This window comes from Prionailurus viverrinus, chromosome B1 (assembly GCF_022837055.1).
Source record: "Prionailurus viverrinus isolate Anna chromosome B1, UM_Priviv_1.0, whole genome shotgun sequence".
In the NCBI taxonomy this organism is placed as follows: Eukaryota; Metazoa; Chordata; class Mammalia; order Carnivora; family Felidae; genus Prionailurus; species Prionailurus viverrinus.
Window position 1 is genome coordinate 131,669,242 of NC_062564.1, and position 19,085 is coordinate 131,688,326.

A 19,085-nucleotide genomic window follows, 5' to 3' on the forward strand; every position below is an offset into this window, starting at 1 on the left:
TTACATACAGGAATTGCCATGTTTCGAAGGATTAATATAAAATTTTCTGTAGAGTATATTGAAACATTCTGATATTGAACTATACTCAGTATAATATTTCCTTGATGATTCAGAAAGCATTTCTGGAAACACCCTTGGAATGATCAGTGAAGTATTTATTGTATTTATCTCTACTTGGCATAATTTCACCAAGAATCTGAATAGGTCTATTAGAAGATTATAATAACTTAATATCAAAATGATGAAAATGATGGTGGTGATGATGAGGAGGAGGAGTATGATAGGGCTAGAAATAGAAAAAATGATAGGGGAACTGAAGTTTAATAATCTTAAGAGCCCACAGACTTGCTGTGATTCAGTTTCATGTTGTATGTATTCCAGGCTGTCTGGCAGATGCGGTAAAACAGGGTATATAATGAGAAATATAATTCATAGGATCAGAAAGCAGTAAGTGTAATAGTGTCTCAGAAATATACCATGTTCTTATTACTGAATTAAAAATGGAAGTGGGGAAAATCAAGTGGGAGTATTAGTATAGTATTGTGGTTGATCCCATAACTCTGGAGCCAGACTTCCATGGTTCAAATTTCTGCTTATCGTTTATCAGCTGTGTGATTTTCTGCAGGAATCATAACCTTTTTGTGATTTAGTTTCCTCATCTATAAAAGAATAAAGAGAATTAATGTATACAAACACCTAGAGTAATGAAGGCAAGTAGTGTGTACTATGTAAGTGTTATTTATCCTCACTGTATACTGGGTCTATTTTGAACAACATTTTTACAGATAGTGGAGAAAAATATTTCATATGACTATTTTACATATACTTTTGATAAGTAAGTGAGGGTGCAAAATTAAAACAGAACCCTTTGAAACTGTTTCTGCTAGAAGGTAAATTAAAGTATGCTGTTTGTTTTGCTGTGTTGGCAATCCAATCAATATGTAATGCCCAGAACTAAGCAAGTAAATGAACTGTATTGCCTTGTAGGGACCTGTCCATAAATATGATGTTATGAAGCATGATTTTAATACGACCTGGACAGCAGACAGTTGGAGACTACTATCTGAAGGGCACAGCTAGATTAGTGATGTTCCAGTTGGTAGTTGAAGAATCCCTGTAGTTTAGAAAGCAGATAAGCTTGTGGCCCAATTTGGAGTCTGCCATTCTCCAGAATGACAGAAAGTAAATGAGTGTGTGTGTGTGTGTGTGTGTGTGTGTGTGTGTGTGTGTTACTGAAGTTTGTACAATAAGGTAACATTTTAGCCTGCCACCTTACGTTTCCCTGATTTTATAATATTGAGAAGTTTGCATATCATGTCTTTAGCATACTGAGGAATCTAAGATAACCCATAGTAATGATGTTTTCATAATTTAGTTTAATCCAGGGTTTCTCAAATGTATTTGACCTTATTTCAATAGTTACTAGGATTGAATGAAACCAGGGTTCCACACAACACTATGGAAAATGCTGCTAAGCTGCAAGGCCATGATGATTTTGATGTGGGTAATATTTACAGCCATTGTATCAATCAACTACCCTGGCAATAGTAAGATATCAAAAATGCCATAAGTAGTCTGACCAGGAGGAATGCATTGGGATAAATCTGCAATAAATACTACCATCCTTCTCCCATATCAGGTAATGAGTAGTATTATTTAATATAAAATCCAAATTCCAAGTGTAGGGATAAATAAGATAATTACCTCAATGGTTAAGGAGAAGAATTGGTCTTAAAGCAGAGAAATGAGAAACTACTATATAGAATATAACATTATCAGCTAATGTGAAAGGAAAAATTTCCTCAAGATTCACCCCATTACTTATTTTTGCAGAAATATCGGCTTCAATAAACTTACTTAGACCAGGAGTTTTCTACCTCAGAAATTCCAAGAAAACTAAATCCCCCCAGTTAGATAATCTCATGATAAAATCTAAAAATCGCTACCTTAAACCCTAGTTTTTTTTATCTCAGTTCATTATTGTTGGAGTGGTCAACTTAATGCATTATGTTATAGAAAAATATGAGAGTGTATTTAATCTGGACTTACTGAATGACAAATCTTTGAAAGTGCTTAAAAAAAGTAAATGCTGATTGGGGCCCCTGCGTGACTGAGTCGGTTAAACGTCTTGACTCTTGATTTCTGCTCAAGTCATGATCTTATAATTTGTGAGATCCAGCCCCGCAAACAGCTTTGTGCTGGTAGTATGGAATTGGCTTGGGATTCTCTCTCTCCCCCTCTCTCTCTTCCCCTCCCCCTGCTTGCCTTCTCTCTCTCTCTCTCACTCTCAAACTAAATAAATAAACATACAAGTAAAATAAATGTTGATAAAAGCTTACTTTTTTTTCTCATGGAAGTATGGTTTAAAGAAATTCCAACTATTGGAGATTTTCTGAAGGTTTTGATTCTTAGAAACAAAAGTTTATTACATGATAATAAACACAGCCAATTTCAACATGCTATAATTTAAATTACCATATTAAAATGTTTTATGATATAAATTTATTTTCATCAAATATATAATTTGTACTGTTAAAAGCTAGGTATTCTTAACTTTATAATTGTTTTTAATAACAAGGTTTGGTTTTACTATATCTACTTGAAAAGTTGGTGCCACGTTTCCTTTCTGAAATTTTATTTTTGACTTAAATCTAATGGTTGAAGTTAATGAATAAATTACAGAATACACAACATTTCTCTTAATACATTCAAATAATTTATTGGTGTCTGCTGTGAAATAATATAAAGAGAAATAACAGGATCTCTGATTTTAATGAACTCCAAATAGACTGATGGAGGTGGATAGACATAATGGGAAGTGAATAATTCTGGCACACAGTTCAATAGCAGAGATATATCTAAAATTTTATGAGATCGCAGGAGGAGGAACAGGACACCTGTTGGGAGGAAATGTTAACATGGAATTGGACATCTGAGGTGGGTTTTAACAGCAGTTTGAATTTGCTGAGTAAATAGGGAGATATCTGAGAAGGATCAAAGCTTCTGGCCAGAGGGAACTATATTAAAGAAATTGGGAAAGACTGGCACATTTGGGGGAAAATATAAAATATTATACTATCAGTAAGTTGGGAGGAAGTATCTGTTTTGACCCTGGTTATGAGGTCTTTTCCCTTAAAAATGAATATTATTTATCAGATGAAAAATGACTAATTTGAATGTGTCTCCTTTTGTTTTGTCATCTTTTGTTGGGCATATCAAAGGAGAAACAATGTTCTTAAGAGAGGGACTTGGGGCTTAAGATCAGTGGATAATCCACTAGATAAATCAAGTCCAATGAAATCTTTTAAAATGTGTCCATTATTGCTACAGGTATGCTCTGTCATTTTGTAATGTAGCTAATTTACTTATTCTTACAATGATAAAACCTGGTGAATTATAATAAAGTACAAAGTGCATTTTACTGTGAACTTTATGTGCATTAAAAGTAAATTAATGTGTATACATATACAAAGCATGGTCTAGATATTGTAAAAATAACCTCTCACGGCTGGCAGAAAAAATACGAGTCTATAAAAAGATCAAAATTTATTCTTGTCTTTGAGATACTGTAACAAGAAAGTGTTCATTTTTCAAGCAAAATTTTCTATTGATGTTCTTGGAAAAGAAAAAAATGACAAGTTAAAGCCCATAATTCACTATTTTTAAAGGATCAACATTCTGGAAATGTTTTAAAACATGAAATCTCCAGTACAGCTTCTGACTGACACTGAAACTGAACTTTGCATTGGGAATAGCCATTATTTGTTAGGAGGCATCAACGGTATCCCTAGAAGTGGCAAAAGGCAAATATCAAGCAACATCTTCTGGGGACTCTTCCTGCTTTTAGACGCTAGGGCCATTTCAATTTTGCCACGTTGCCTAGAACTGAAGAGTAAGCATCTATCCTTACAGACCACCTTACTTCCATGACCTGCTATTTCAAAAGCCAATTGCTTTGTCCACATTGTTCAATCATTGGCTTCCTCCAATGAGTGACATGAAATCTGTACAATAATCATGTGATTAGCATATCACACCAACTTAACAGCTGACACTGTAACTCATCGAATTCCTTGGGGTGGGACTTATCTGGGGAGGATGTACACAAGCCTAAAACATAACCTCCTCCCCCCCCCAAAAGTGTCTCTATTTGCTTAGGAGAGGGCCTGAGGAAAAGTATCACTCAAAACCCCAAATTCTTGAAATCTGGGGGAAAAGCAGGAAAGAGTTTATGAGGCAAAATGAAGGCAAACGTTACATAAATGGAGATAAAAGATGCAAGATGTAGACTTTATAAGTGTTATAAGGTTTAGATGAAGAGAGATTGTTTTATTTCTCTATCAACCTTGAGATTATTAACAGAGCAGAAGATCTTGTGTTTTGTTTTTTCATAGAAATCTTCATTTAATTGAAACAAACATTTTTATTGGAGTTTCCTTTATTTGGGAATTGCATGGAGGTAATATACAAAGATTAAAACAGCAATTATATTAGATATGGCTTTAGAGAAATTTTGATATGAGATTAAGTTTTTGCTTCCAAATCTAATCCCAAACTACACTGTCTTCTCTAAATTTTTACCTTATTAAAAAATCTACTGAATCACCATATTGTATTTTGTTTTATGAAAATAAATTATAAGTTTGCTCAACAAACTTCATTTTCATACTAAACACCTAGCTCTTTTGTTGCCATTAAAATTGTTGAAAATCAATCTTTTTATTTCAAACCCTGTTTCGACGCTTGAAGTTTCATAAAAGGATTAAAATTTCTTCATAACCATACCTTGCTCTATTGTTCATTTTTTTGGGCTTAAGTTTTATTTTAATTCCAGTTAGTAAACAGACAGTGTTATATTAGTCTCAGGTGTACAATGTAGTGATTCAATAATTCCGTGCATCACCTGGGGCTCACCATGACAAGTGCACTCCTTGATCCCTGTCACCTATTTAACCCATGCCCCCCCCTTTCCCCTCTTGTGACCATCAGTTTGTCTCTATAATTAAGAGTCTGCTTCTTAATTTTTTTTTCCAACGTTTATTTATTTTTGGGACAGAGAGAGACAGAGCATGAAAGGGGGAGGGGCAGAGAGAGAGGGAGACACAGAATCGGAAACAGGCTCCAGGCTCTGAGCCATCAGCCCAGAGCCCGACGCGGGGCTCGAACTCACAGACCGCGAGATCGTGACCTGGCTGAAGTCGGACGCTTAACCGACTGCGCCACCCAGGCGCCCCAAGAGTCTGCTTCTTGATTTCTCTCTCTCTCTCTCTCTCTCTCTCTCTCTCTCTCTCTCTCTCTCTTTTCTTTCCCTTTGCTCATTTTCTTTGTTTCTTAAATTTCGCATAGGAGTGAAATCATATATTTGTCTTTCTTTAACTGACTTATTTTGCCTAGCATTATACTCTCTAGCTCCATCCATATTGTTGCACATGGCAAGATTTCATTCCTTTCTATGTCTGAATAATATTTCATCGCATATATTGCATCTTCTTTATCTATTCATCAGTCAAGGGACGCTTAGTTTGCTTCCATAATGCTACTATAATCATTGGGGTGTATGCATCTCTTTGAATTACTGTTTTTGTACTCTTTGAGTAAATATGCAATAGTGTGATTGCTGGATCATAGGGTAGTTCTATTTTTTTAACTTTTTGAGGAAACTCCATCCTGTTTTCCACAATGCCTGCACCAGTTAGCATTCCCACCAAGACTGCACAAGTTTTCCTTTTACTCCATATACTCACCATTACTTGTTTCTTGCATTGTTGATTTTAGACATTCTGACATGTATGAGATGCTATCTCCTTGTACTTTTGATTTGCATTTCTCTGATTGTAAGTGATGATGAACATGTTTTCATATGTCTGTCAGCCATCCAGATCTCTTCTTTGGGGAAATATCTGTTCATGTCTTCTGCCCATCTTTCATTTGGATTATTTGGGTGTTGGGTGTTGAGTTCTATAAGTTCTTTATATATTTTGGATACTAGCCCTTTATCAGACATGTCATCTGCAAATATCTTCTCCCTTTCTATAGGTTTCCTTTTAGTTTTGTTGATTGTTTATTTCATTTTACAGAAGTTTTTTTTTTTTTATTTTGATATATTCCCAGTGGCTTATTTTTGCTTTTGTTTCCCTTGCCTCAGGAGACATATCTAGAAAAAAGTTGCTCTGGCCAATGTCAAAGAAGTTATTGCCAGTGTTCTAGGATTTTTATGGTTTCAGGTCTCACACTGAGTCTTTAATCCATTTTTTTTTTTTTTTTTTTTTTTTTTTTTTAAATTTATTTATTTATTTATTTATTTTTTTCTGAAATTTATTGACAAATTGGTTTCCATACAACACCCAGTGCTCATCCCAAAAGGTGCCCTCCTCAATACCCATCACCCACCCTCTCCTCCCTCCCACCCCCCATCAACCCTCAGTTTGTTCTCAGTTTTTAACAGTCTCTTATGCTTTGGCTCTCTCCCTTTCTAACCTCTTTTTTTTTTTTTTTTCCTTCCCCTCCCCCATGGGTTCCTGTTAAGTTTCTCAGGATCCACATAAGAGTGAGACCATATGGTATCTGTCTTTCTCTGTATGGCTTATTTAATCCATTTTGACTTTATTTTTGTGTAAGTGGTCCAGTTTCATTCTTTTGCATTCAGTCTTCCCAATACCAATAGCTGAAGAGATTGTCTTTTTCACACTGGATATTCTTTCCTGCTTTGCCAAAGATTAATTGATCATATAGTTGTGGATTATTTTCTAGGTCTAGTCTGTTCCATTGATCTAATTGTCTATTTTTGAGCTAGTATCATATTATTTTGATCTCTATAACTTTATAATTTGAGGTCTGGAATTGTGATGCCTCCAGCTTTGCTTTTCTTTTTCAAGGTTACTCTAGCTATTTGGAGTCCATTGTGGTTCTATTCAAATTTTAGAATTGTTTGTTCTGCTTATGTGAAAAATACCATTGGTATTTTGAAGGGATCACATCACACTGCTTTGGGTAGTATAGACATTTTAAAATTGTTTGTTCTTCCAATCCAAGAGCGTGAAATGTCTTCCCATTTCCTTGTGTTGTCTTCCATTTCTTTCATCATTGTTTTATAGTTTACAGAGTACAGATCTTTCACCTCTTTGGTTAGGTTTATTCCTAGGTATCTTATTATTTCTGGCGCAATTATAAATGGGATTATTTTCTTAATTTCTCTTTCTGATGCTTCATTATTGGTATATAGAAACATAAGAGATTTCTATAGATTTATTTTGTATCCTGCAACATTACTGAATTCATTTATCAGTTCTAGTAGTCTTTTGGTGGGGCCTTTTGGATTTTCTATAAGTAGTACCATGTCATCTGTATTGTTCATTTCAGAGGGTAACATGAGCACATATGTGTTATGTGACTAGGAAGGTATGGTGAAAATGGGCATGCTCGGTGAGATTAAAGAATTGGCATTGAAATTAAAATAAATAAATAAATAATTACTTCATCTCACAATAACTGCACCTGGAATCGTTGCTTTCTGTAAACTTTCCTTAATAAAATGTTAACCAAACCTCAATTGCTCAAAGGCTTTCAACTTGTGATCATTACACTTGAAGCACATTTTAATATTTGCAGGATTACAACAACATATCTTAGCAAAGATTTAATGTTTGTCTAAACGACACTCACTTAAAAATCTCTGTAGTTTTTATTTCTTCTGACACCTCAGTTATTTATGGTATGTGTAAACACAGGTCTTTAGAAGTTAACAGCTAGTGGAAGTGAAATTATTTTAAGTCCCAGTTGTTCCACTGTCCCACTGTTAATCTGCTGTTCTGGATTTATCCCAGTGGCTGAGAAGACCAAAGAGCAAGTGACAAATGTTGGTGAGGCGGTGGTGACAGGGGTGACAGCAGTTGCACAAAAGACAGTGGAGGGAGCAGGGAGCATCGCAGCTGCCACTGGCTTTGGCAAAAAGGATCAGTTGGGCAAGGTATGGTTGCATACATTTTATGTTGCATTTGCAAAGTCTCGGGATCACAATGCATTTTCATGGAAGGCAGGAATAAGATGCTTATTTGAGGGAGGGCTGACTCACCCTCCTCTCATTAAAAAAAAAAGATCTACCTTCATGTGTGCATTCTTTTTGGAGGCATTAATCCAGATAAATGCCGTGAAAACTGTACAGTAATCATGATTGTTTCATTTTCTGGAAGAAAGTTAATGAAATGAACAAATGTAATAAATATGAAAAGAACTATGACATTTCAGAAAGAATGGGTGCTTTCACGTTAGCTATGAGTCTTGCAATCTCTCTTTGTTGAAACATAACAAATGCTTTGTGCCCAAATGACAGATTTTCAAAATGAAGATCTTTTAGTTGATTTTTTTATAATGACATCATCTCTTATTAAATGGTACATTTGCTTATCGCATAGCAGTTCATTTGCAAATACATGTTTGTGGGAACGGAGAGACTTAAATTGTATACCAACCGGAGATTGTGCTTTTGGGGTGATGTTAAAATTCTCAGAACTTTGAATGCATTTCTTGACAAATATGAGACGCTAGTAAGAATATACAAAAGATACTATGACTTTCATTTTGACAGGTAAGTGATAGAAAATGAGATGTCAACTGGAATATGAAATTTCATAAATTTCGAGACCACAGCAACAGACATTTTTGCTGTTTCTCTGACACCATGGCCTCCTTGCTACTCCTTAAACAAACCAAGAACTCCCTTGCCCTGGCTCCTCTCTCTGTCGAGAAGGCTCTTCCCCAAGATTGTATACTTGGTTCACGGCCTCATCTTCTCAGGTCTTGTTAAATGACACCTTCTCAGTGAGGCCTACCCTGTACTATTTGAGATTGGAGTCATTCTCTTCACCTCTGGTATTCCCAGTCTCCCTACTGTTTATTTTTTTCCTTTTATACCAAAGCATGTATCACCTTTAAGAATCATGAATAACTTACTTTTTTTAAAATATCTGTTGTTATTTTCTTTGTCCCCTCCTAAAATATAAGCACCATGAGGGTGGAATATATTGATTTTGGTTCACTGATATTTCACAAGTGTCTGGAATAGTACCCGACACATAGTAGATAATTAGGAATATTTATTAAGAAGGAAATAAGTAAATAAGCAAAGTGATTTTTATTTCTGTATCTAATAATTATGTGGATAGTATAGCAACTGTGGCTATTCAACTATCTGAAAGTTATAACAAAAGAGATTTTGGAATAGATATTTTGAAAAACTATAAGAAAATAGCTTTACTTGCTGGCAAATTACTCTGGGTTATTTCCACTCCATACAATGCTATGTAGCAGGCCTGCTTTGATGGATCATTAAAACATTGATATTAGAAACACAGGACTAAAAACCTGTGACAGACTGAAATTTATCACATGTATTTATATCATCTGGGAAACTTATGCTAGTTATGGAAAATCTGGGCTGGGCTTCTAGTGAAGTTCTTCAGCCTACACTGAAATGTATGGCTGGTGAAAGTAGTATTCTTTTGTGTGGATTACGCTTTTCAAATAATCATATTTCTTGTGCTAATAGTCATACAAATTTCTACTTTCAGTCTCAATTTATAATTATATTTGTAGCTTTAGTAGTTTTCAAAAGTTAGGAGGGTCTGCAGGTATTAGGACAGAAGCAATTAACCTGTTTGGTGTCCTAGACTCTTCTGCCAAATCTGATAGAAGCTGTGGACTCTCTTCTCAGAAATATACACAATGAAAGGCTTAGGGGGGTCTTGGAAGCCCATAAATAGACAGAGTCCATGATTTAGACCAATTCTCTGTGCAGATGGGGAACATGAAATCTGCAGAGGGGAAGCGAGCAGTCCAAGATCACATGGCCAATTGTAATTGATTGGATACCAGTACGGTTTTTCCCATTCACTATGTCCCTTCCCTAATCACTTACCTTCCCTTTGAGCTTTTATAGCTGACTTGTGGACAACCAGAAATAACTGGAAAAATTCTGTGCTTCAGAATATTAAAAAAACAGGGAAACATGTACCATCCGCTTCTCACCCCTACTTAAGGCCTACAGTGTAAATTGCAAATAAGGCATGAAAGTGCTTCATTTCTTAAGAAATTGGGCTTGGTTTTTACTTTTCTAAAAATATTACTATTATCTTCATACTTTAAGCAGAAATCTAAATGATATAACAAAATTAACCATTTGGAGATATTTCTCTTATGTGTACTTACAAGTTCTTCCAAGTTTTTAATATGAAAATGAAGCCATAATACCTAGAAATTGCAGTATAGTTCTATAAAAAAAATTAAACTAGAATTTAAATAGCTGATTTTCATCCCTGCTCTATCACCAACAGGCTGGATGACCTTTTGAGAATCTCCTAAAACTCTTTCTCAAATAATGAGAAACTATACCAGAAAACTGTTAAAGCCCAATTTAGCAACAATGTTCTGAGTTTCTATTATAACTCAAGAAAGATGCTAATAATCTTTCCGTTGTGGCTGTATCTATGAAATCCCCAAAATGCTAGAGAGTTTAGATAAATCATTCAATTTACTCATTATGAGATTGTGAAGTAGTGTATTTTCATCATTTAAACTCTGATCAAAATGATTCTGGTAAATGGAAATAAGCAAATTATCGAAGCTTTAACCACTTGTTAATGATTCCATCGACATACTCATTCTTCACTCAAGAAATAATGCTTGCTCACTGTATGTCAGAAAACTATACACTGTTTTTTCTCTTCATTAAGCTTACAGTCTAGTGACAAAGATTAATAATAAGCATCTAATTGCCAAATGCTATGGAGTACATAATGCTGAGTATATCCCAGCTAGTATGCAATAGGGGTAAGGAAGAACATTACAAAGGCTTCCCTGAAGAAGTGATGTTTGCACTGAGATCTAGAAAAATGGCTTGCAATTAATAAGCAAGTGGAAGTTGGAGAAAAAACATTGCAGGCAAAAGTAACAACATGAGGAAATCTCATGTGGTAGGAGGGGACTATGGACTGTAGCTGGAGCCACAGAAAATAAGGTAGAAGGAGCTGGAGAGGTGTGTGGAGGTCACATCCTGGTTGGCTGGGTTGAGAATGTTGGTCTTTATTCTAGGAATGAAGGAACCTATTAAAAAATTTTAAGCAAGGATGTCAGCTTATAATTTTGCCTGTTGAATAGATGTCTCTACCTGTCAGGCAGGAAACAGATTAACGGGAAGGAAGAGTGGAAACCAGGGACAGTTAGTGGGCTATGATGGAAAGAGGAGATGAGTGCATATTCTAAGATGTTAGTGGGGGAAGAGAAAGGAAAGGATTAATTTGAAAACTATGTTGGAGGTAATATCAACAAGATTTGGTGGTTCATTTCATGATACTGGAGGGAAGAGGGATATGATTAGCAGGACTACTGGGTTGTTGGAGTGGACTGCTGACTGTGCCATTCTGTTGGCAGTTGGTGCTTCTCTTGAATATCAAGAACACTGCAAAAGGGTGGCTATATTGATGTTTAGCCCTCATGCCCTTTGAGGGTATTTGGCTCATTACTCCCTGATTAGTGGAACAAATCTACCCCCCACCCGCCCATTTCTTTCCTCCTTCCCTCTCTCCTTCTTTTCCTCCTCTTCTCCCTTCCACCCTTCCTTCTTTTCTTTATTTCCTCCCTGTGGTGTTTTCTCTTCCTTTTTCTTTTTTTTCTTTCTTTAATCAAGAGCTCCAGTAGCTCATTTTGGTTTTTCCGGTTTTTGATAAATTTATTTCTTTGGGAATGTTTGCTTTGGTGTACTCTATCTCCTTTTGATGTTAGCAGAGAGATATAATGACAGATATGTAAGTATTATTTTCAATTTGAATTTCATATGAATGAAGCTATCCTTAGATCTAATTTCTAATTATAAGACATTAGATTAAAGGACAAATAGGATGTCTTGAATTTTAAGAATTTGCTTTATCAAATATTATTAGCTCCTCTACTGAATACATTAGAATAATACATCTACTGATCTATATTTTTACCTGTGTGCACACAAGAGGTTATAGCTACACAATTTATTTCCTAAAGCTTATTTGATTGGCATGGTAGAAAACAGGCTGCAAATGCACTGGCAGAAATACTCAATCTTTAAGTTCAAACAGAGTTATATAGACAAAATTTGTTTACTACTTCTATTGAGAACAAGTTATCTGCTGATACCAAGACTATTACAAACAAACAATCAAGTAAGAGGTTCTGTAGTACATTTATGTGTGCATTATACAGCTAGTCACTACATTGACTCCATTACAACCCCTCAACAGTGCTTTGCATGTGGTTACTGCTTAAATAAATCCTTGCTGAACAAATGAGTGTTTATTTATTGATTTCTGGAATACTCTAGAAGAGCTGGATCCTCAGTGTCCCTGAAGTCTATACTTTTGTAAAATATATATATTTTTTAATTTCTAGAGAGTGAAAGTTCTACATCTCCTATAGAGCCACTGCCTGACAAATAGTACAGCAGTCAGCTTCATTATCACATGCCATTTAGGCATTGAACTATCTGCATGGAAATTAATAGGTTTCATTCAGGAAATAAGCTTGAAATATCTATAGCCTCAGATACTTGAAATATTCAAGTTCATCTGTTTTTATTTTTCTTCAGAATCAGAGTGAAGTGCCTAAACAGTATGAAACATTTTGAAAAAAATAGATCAGATTTTAAGAATTTTTTACTGGCTCCAGCCTAGTTATCTGGAAAATATTGATTTCAAATGGATAGTAGCATGCATACTCTGTGCTCCTGCATTAATTCATAAGAAGATAGCTAACCAAGTTTGTGCTGGAGGAGTAAAACAAAGCAGGAATGAAAAATAACAGGTTTGACATAATTTATAACATTTAAATGTCCTTCTACTTAACTTTCCTTTGACTTAGCAGAGCTACGATGTCTAGCTTGATGCAGACTTATTTTTAAACACTTGAGCATTACAGACCTTCTAATCAAATAATCAGATGATGGATGTTGACATCAGCTAACTCATTTATGCTGATTTCATAAATAAGCCAAAGGTGACAGTCAATCTTTCAGATTTCTTTGAAGAAGCATATACCTATTATAGGTATAATCTTAATAGTGTATAGTTTATAACAAGGTAACAGGAGATGTCAAGATTAACAGCATCGTAATCTTAGCTTAAAGCATGTTGTAACTAAAGAAAAAACCTAATTGATCTGATTTCTTTGTTTTAACATGTCTATAATCAGTAATATTTTGCAATGTGGCATATAAAAAATCAATATTTTAAGCTCATATGAAGGTCCACTAATATTACATGAAGTCTCTCCACTTGGAAACACATCTGTTATGTTGGACTTTATATCTAATAATATTTCACTGGGTTCAGGAAGGATTAATCATGATTCCTAATGACACTTAATCTTGTAAGGTTGTGAATGGGAAGGTGCACAATAATTGTACATGAAGTTGTAAGGAACATAGGCTTATGGTTATGTTTTCATTAAAATTCAATAGCATTCATTCATTTAATGGGTACCTTGTATGTGCTGGACACTCAGTTGGACACCATGAGGAATACAGAGGTGGATAACACACGGATAGCTCCAGCCTTCAAGAAATGTGGGGTCTTGGCATAGCACTGACATATTTATCCCTGGGAAAAAGGAGCATTTCTGCTCTTTGAGACTGTGTATGTATCTGTAAAAAGTACATATCCACCATAAGGGAAAAAATGCTTGTTGATAAAAATGAGAGAGAGATCTGTACTCTCAATATATATTCTACTTTAAATTTTGTTTTTGTCAGCAGGCCATGAAATTACCTCACACACATAGAGATAACAGCCACAATATTTTAGCTGTTTAGACAGAAACATAAAAATTCTCCCACCTGAGTCTAGGACCAGTTGTTAATAATGTGTAAGGATTATAACCCCACAATAGATACATGGCTACAAATCCAATTTCAGTCTTCAAAGAACCAGTTGTGATAGTAGTTGTGTTTGTTAGAAAATGTATTATAGGAAGAGTCTGATAGAACTGCTTCGAGGCACACCAGCAAATAGCTTTAAACCATATTTCTGAAATTGGCTTATTCCCTCATAAATGCTTAATGTGAATTAAAATTCAGTGAATGCACCGTGAAAGCAATAACCATACTTTTATGGATCAGTCTTTACTGTGCATGTGGCTAACACCTATTGCAAATGTCCCTTCACCTGCAAAAAGAACATGATAATTTGGATAGTTTCATGAATCAGATACTATTATATGTAGAAAGATTTCAAGCTAAGGTGTTTTCATTTTAAAACTCTGCTACCATCTGAGCCGTATTTCCACCTCGTAATTCAATGGAAAACCTGGAAAAAGAATATTAATATGTTTCGGTGACAGGAATAAAGGTAATAGATGTATTTTTTCATTATGACATACAGTAGTCATTTCCCAAACTTCAATGGTAATCAGTTTTTTTTTGTTTCTAAAAAGTAAGAATAATTTGAATTTCTGCCCCTTCAAATACAGGCTTTTAGTTTTCCAATTTTCAGGGAGATAGTTGATGGTGTTTGCTTTATCAAAAGAAAATGGATATTTAAAAAACACAAAAATCTAGGGCAAAATATATTTACTTGAATTCAAAGGAATAGAAATAAGGTAAATGAGATGCCAATTGTGTTTTGCATGCAACTACACAATTATGGAACTAGAGTTGAATGATATATCTCATCAACCCAATTGTTCCCTGATGAGGAGAAAATAAGTAGTTTGTAAATTCAAATAGGAGGTAATTCTTTTATAAGAAATTTTATCAAAACTTTGCAAAACATTGTAATATTTAAGTTACAATGTTTTAAAATTTAAATTCAAGTTAGTTAACATACAGTGCAGTCTTGGCCTCAGGAGTAGAACCCAGTGTTTCATCATTTACATATGACACCCAGTGCTCATCCCAAAAAGTGCCCTCCTTAATGCCCATCACCCATTTAACCCTTCCCCCCACCTACTGCCCCTCCAGAAACCCTTAGTTTGTTCTCTGTATTTAAGTCTCTTATGGTTTGCCTCCCTCTCTGTTTCTATCTTATATTTTCTTCCCTTCTCCTATGTTTAACCATTGTGTTTCTTAAATTGCACATATGAGTGAAATCACATATCTGTCTTTCTCTGACTTATTTTGCTTAGCAGGATACACTCTAGTTCCATCCACATTGTTGCAAATGGCAAGTTACAATTTAAATATTCCTCTATCAGGTGATTCTAGAATCACTAAACAGATATTTTGAAAATTCTCAAGGTAGTAACTAATTCTTAATATGGCTATGGTGGTACATTAATGCAAGGAACACTGAGCTAGAAATTATGTGTTTTGAATAAATAAATAATTGAATGAATAAAACAGTTTTTAAAAAAGAATATATATTTTATCTTCCTGGTTAGAAGTAGAAACTACCTTACTTTTCCTTTGTGTTCTTCACACTAACACAACATAATAAATTTATTTGGAACTCAATTCATAAGAATGAATTCATTTGGCAGCTTTTTAAATTGTGAACTATAATGTGTGAACTGTTAATTTATGAATTTTAGAATTTAAGAATTTAAGACTAGAATTTAACTGTCTGACAAACCATAATAGCAAATTATCTCCAATTCACATACATATACACACTTTATCCTATTTAATTGTTGGAAATCCTCAAAAAAGTGGAGAATTGTCCTTTAAATATACACTGTGCTAATTTATGCCACAGGAGTTTTCTGAGTATGTACATACAGCTTTGTCTGAAGGGCCCAGTTTTTGGCCAGTAGACTGTGTATTATTTGCTATCTAGTGAAATTGGAGAAAGCACGTGCTCCAGCTACATCACTGAGTTTGAAGATTAATATAATTGTCATGAAAAGCATACAATGGCATTAAAAATACTTCATCTTCAATTTTTACCATTATGATGTATGTAAAGTAGGCACCTTAAAAAGTAATCTTCACTAAATACTAATAACTGCTTAAAGTAATAACCTTGCCCTCGTAGTCTTTCTGCAAGGGAAACTAACACTTGGGAATTTAAAACAAAAGCAGTTCACAAGTTTTCTAATTAAAGCTGCTCTATATCTGTTCTTTTGACTCCCCATGATAGCCACTGACCTTTATCTTTGTACTGGGTTTCTGATTTACCTACATCATTTGATTTGGTCATGAGTAGGAAAGGCATGGCTCAAAGCCCAGGGCATGGGCTTTAAGTCAGGGAACATGGAATTGGTCTTGTCTCTCTCCCTCTGCTGAGTGATATCATCTCACCCCTCTGAGCATGGATTGTCTCATCTGTGAAATAAAAGGGCTGGATTAAATGAAGTCAAAATGTTTTAAGTATGTTTACTGGCTTGAATTTTAGGCCAGTTTGTTCAGTTACACATTGCCAGACCTCAGAATTCATTTAACCTTTCTAAACCAAAGCTACTTGAGTGTCTGTAACTGGCCAGCCACCGCACAGAGTCTTTGTGAATGAAGTGAAATCATGCACACAAAAGATAAACATGAACTGTAACATGTTACACAGTGGGGACATTTTATTATGAAGAGGCTGTATTTTCATTGAATTGTGTTAGATATATAATTATAGGTCTCGTTTATATAAGTAAATTGTAAACACAGAAAATGTAAAAACCATTCAATGAACATCCTACTTTATTTAGCTAAATAAAATGAAGTTACATTACTATTATTTTTCCTTTGATTTCCTCAATGGGGTTCTACTAAATATTACACACATGATATAAATAGAAAGAAATAATTTAGGGAAACAGGTGTAAATGAAGTTAAAAATTTTTTTTCTTTGAAATAGAAGAAAATCCCAGAGCCCTAATATCTTATTAGGAGTAGAGGTGCTGTCTTTTCTAAATGCCTTTTTAATCCAAAGCCATGGAGAGTAGTTCTGGGCATTTAGTGGAGCTCAGGTCTGGAGCTCAGGCTGACTGAAATTGTTCTCATTCACTCTTGTTGTCTTTTTCTTAATAAGGTTGGTGTGTAGGTCCTGGGTTAGAGATATTTAGAGAGATCACCAGGACTAAGCATCTCATATCTAAATCCTATTCTTTCATAGCCATTTTCTATAAAATCTCTTGAACAAGGCAAAAGAAATGACTTTCTTCATTCCTATGAAGTTTTTGTACCAAATGCTGATGAAGCTCCCTGCTGACCTGTATAGGGACATGTCTAAGATTTGCCCGTGTATCTTCTCGGCTCCTTCCCTTATACTCAAAGGAAGGAAAGTCCATTGAAGGGAAGAAGGCCAGAGAGTTTTTCCTGAAGCTAATCTTCTATGCCAAAACTTTCTAGAATGGGAGCTTCCAGAGGAGGTACAATCCCAAGCTTATCTGACTGTGATACCTTCATGATAAGCACTAATGCTTAGTTTATAACATTTAAGGCCTTGCATTTAATGTTTAGTTATTTCCCATGTTAAGCAGACTTATTGTATAAATATTCAACCAAATGCAAGGTTTACTTGTTGCCAGAACTTAACATGAGCTCAAAGTTTCCTCTCCCCAAGTTCACCTGAAAATGAGGTGATATGTCTGCAAAGGGGGAAAGAAGGAAGGATAGGAACAACAATATCCTTGCTCTTGAATGGGTCTGGTTTTCATTTAGCACAGCTATTAATGTCCTGGGGTGACTCTCTGATGTGGTATGTGGTGTGGTCTAAATGTGCCCATCTATCCACTCCTGTTCTCCTGTCATCCCCTGCTTCTGTCATCCACACTTGGCCACCAGAGCCCATATACTCCTCTTTTTACCTGATCTGGGCTCAGGGGAAACTTAGGAACCCCTGCCACACCAGCCTCAACTCTCAGGAATCAGGGGATGTAGGTGTGAGGGGAGCAAGATTAAACTCTCCAACTTGGTATGTCAGCCCCCCATGTCTGTGTGATTATTTGCTCATACTCTATTAGCATTAGGAAAGTTATTTGGTCTTACTCTTCAGGCAGAATCCCACCAGAGAATGAGATGTGAGCTTGCCCAGCTCACAGATCTCTCCAACTTCATGAGTTGCCACTCATAGAGAAATATTCAGAGAGAAGTATTCAGAGCAAAATACAGATTCCGACACTCCACTAATACTTTCTTTCAAATCTATTTCCCTAGAAATCTCTCTCCTCTTTCTTTTTATACTTTACTGTTGGGAAAACAATGGAAAAGGGTCTGGAACTTGAACTTTTATAATTTACTTTCAGTGGCTCAACTGTGATCTTATTTCACAGCAATCCTCACACCTGTTTAAATGTGGGATAGGGAATTGCCTATTACAGCTATTACCCAAGGTTACAGTGCCTTCAGTTGGTGTTTCACATTTCTGGCAACTTTATGTGACAGATGTCCACTCAATCACCAACATGATGGTTGGAGCACAAATTGATACATATCATTCTTGAGTACATGTTGGAAATCTATATTAAAGGCACTGAAATTGTGTATATTCTTTCAATCAACAGTTTCACTTCTAAGAATTTAAATGACTATTAATTTAGGGGCACCTGGTGGCTCAGTCAGTTGAGCGTCTGACTCCTGATTTTGACTCAGGTTATGATCCCAGGGTCATGGGATTGAGCCCCACATCAGGTTCTGTGCTAAGCATGGAACCTGCTTGGGAGTCTCCCTCTTTTTCCCTCCGCTCCTTTCCCCCCAGCTTATTCTCTCTCTCTCTCTAAAATAAAATTAAAAAAAAAATCATGAATTTATTTATTTATATTTTTTGTTTATTTATTTTTGAAAGAGAGATAGAGTATGAGCAGGGGAGAACAGACAGAGAGGAAGACACAGAATCCGAAGCAAGCTCCAGGCCCTGAGCTGTGAGCACAGAGCCAAATGTGGGACTCAAACTCACAAACTGTGAGGTCATGACCTGAGCTGAAGTCGGTTGCTTGACTGACTGAGCCACCCGGGTGCCCCACTGATCACGAATTTAAATATAAGGATATTCATCTCAGCATTGATTATAATGTTAAGTTGAAGAAAATTGTTAGTAGTTTGACAATAGGGTTTTAGATAAGGTTGATAAGGCCTAAGATATGGGTGATCCATACAGTGGTATGTTGAACAGCCATTAAAATGTTGGGGTAGAAGAATAGAA

The 19,085-nt window shown here is 35.4% G+C and overlaps 1 protein-coding gene across 3 annotated transcripts in view; it reads left to right on the forward strand.

Annotated features, from left to right (window-relative positions):
* SNCA (synuclein alpha) overlaps positions 1-19,085 on the forward strand; it is a 159,121-nt gene that overhangs the window by 12,373 nt on the left and 127,663 nt on the right. For all 3 annotated transcript variants that reach the window (XM_047857418.1, XM_047857416.1, XM_047857417.1), the window contains exon 4: positions 7,824-7,966. In XM_047857418.1, the coding sequence (XP_047713374.1) occupies positions 7,824-7,966 (143 nt within the window). The remainder of the gene's footprint in view (positions 1-7,823; positions 7,967-19,085) is intronic.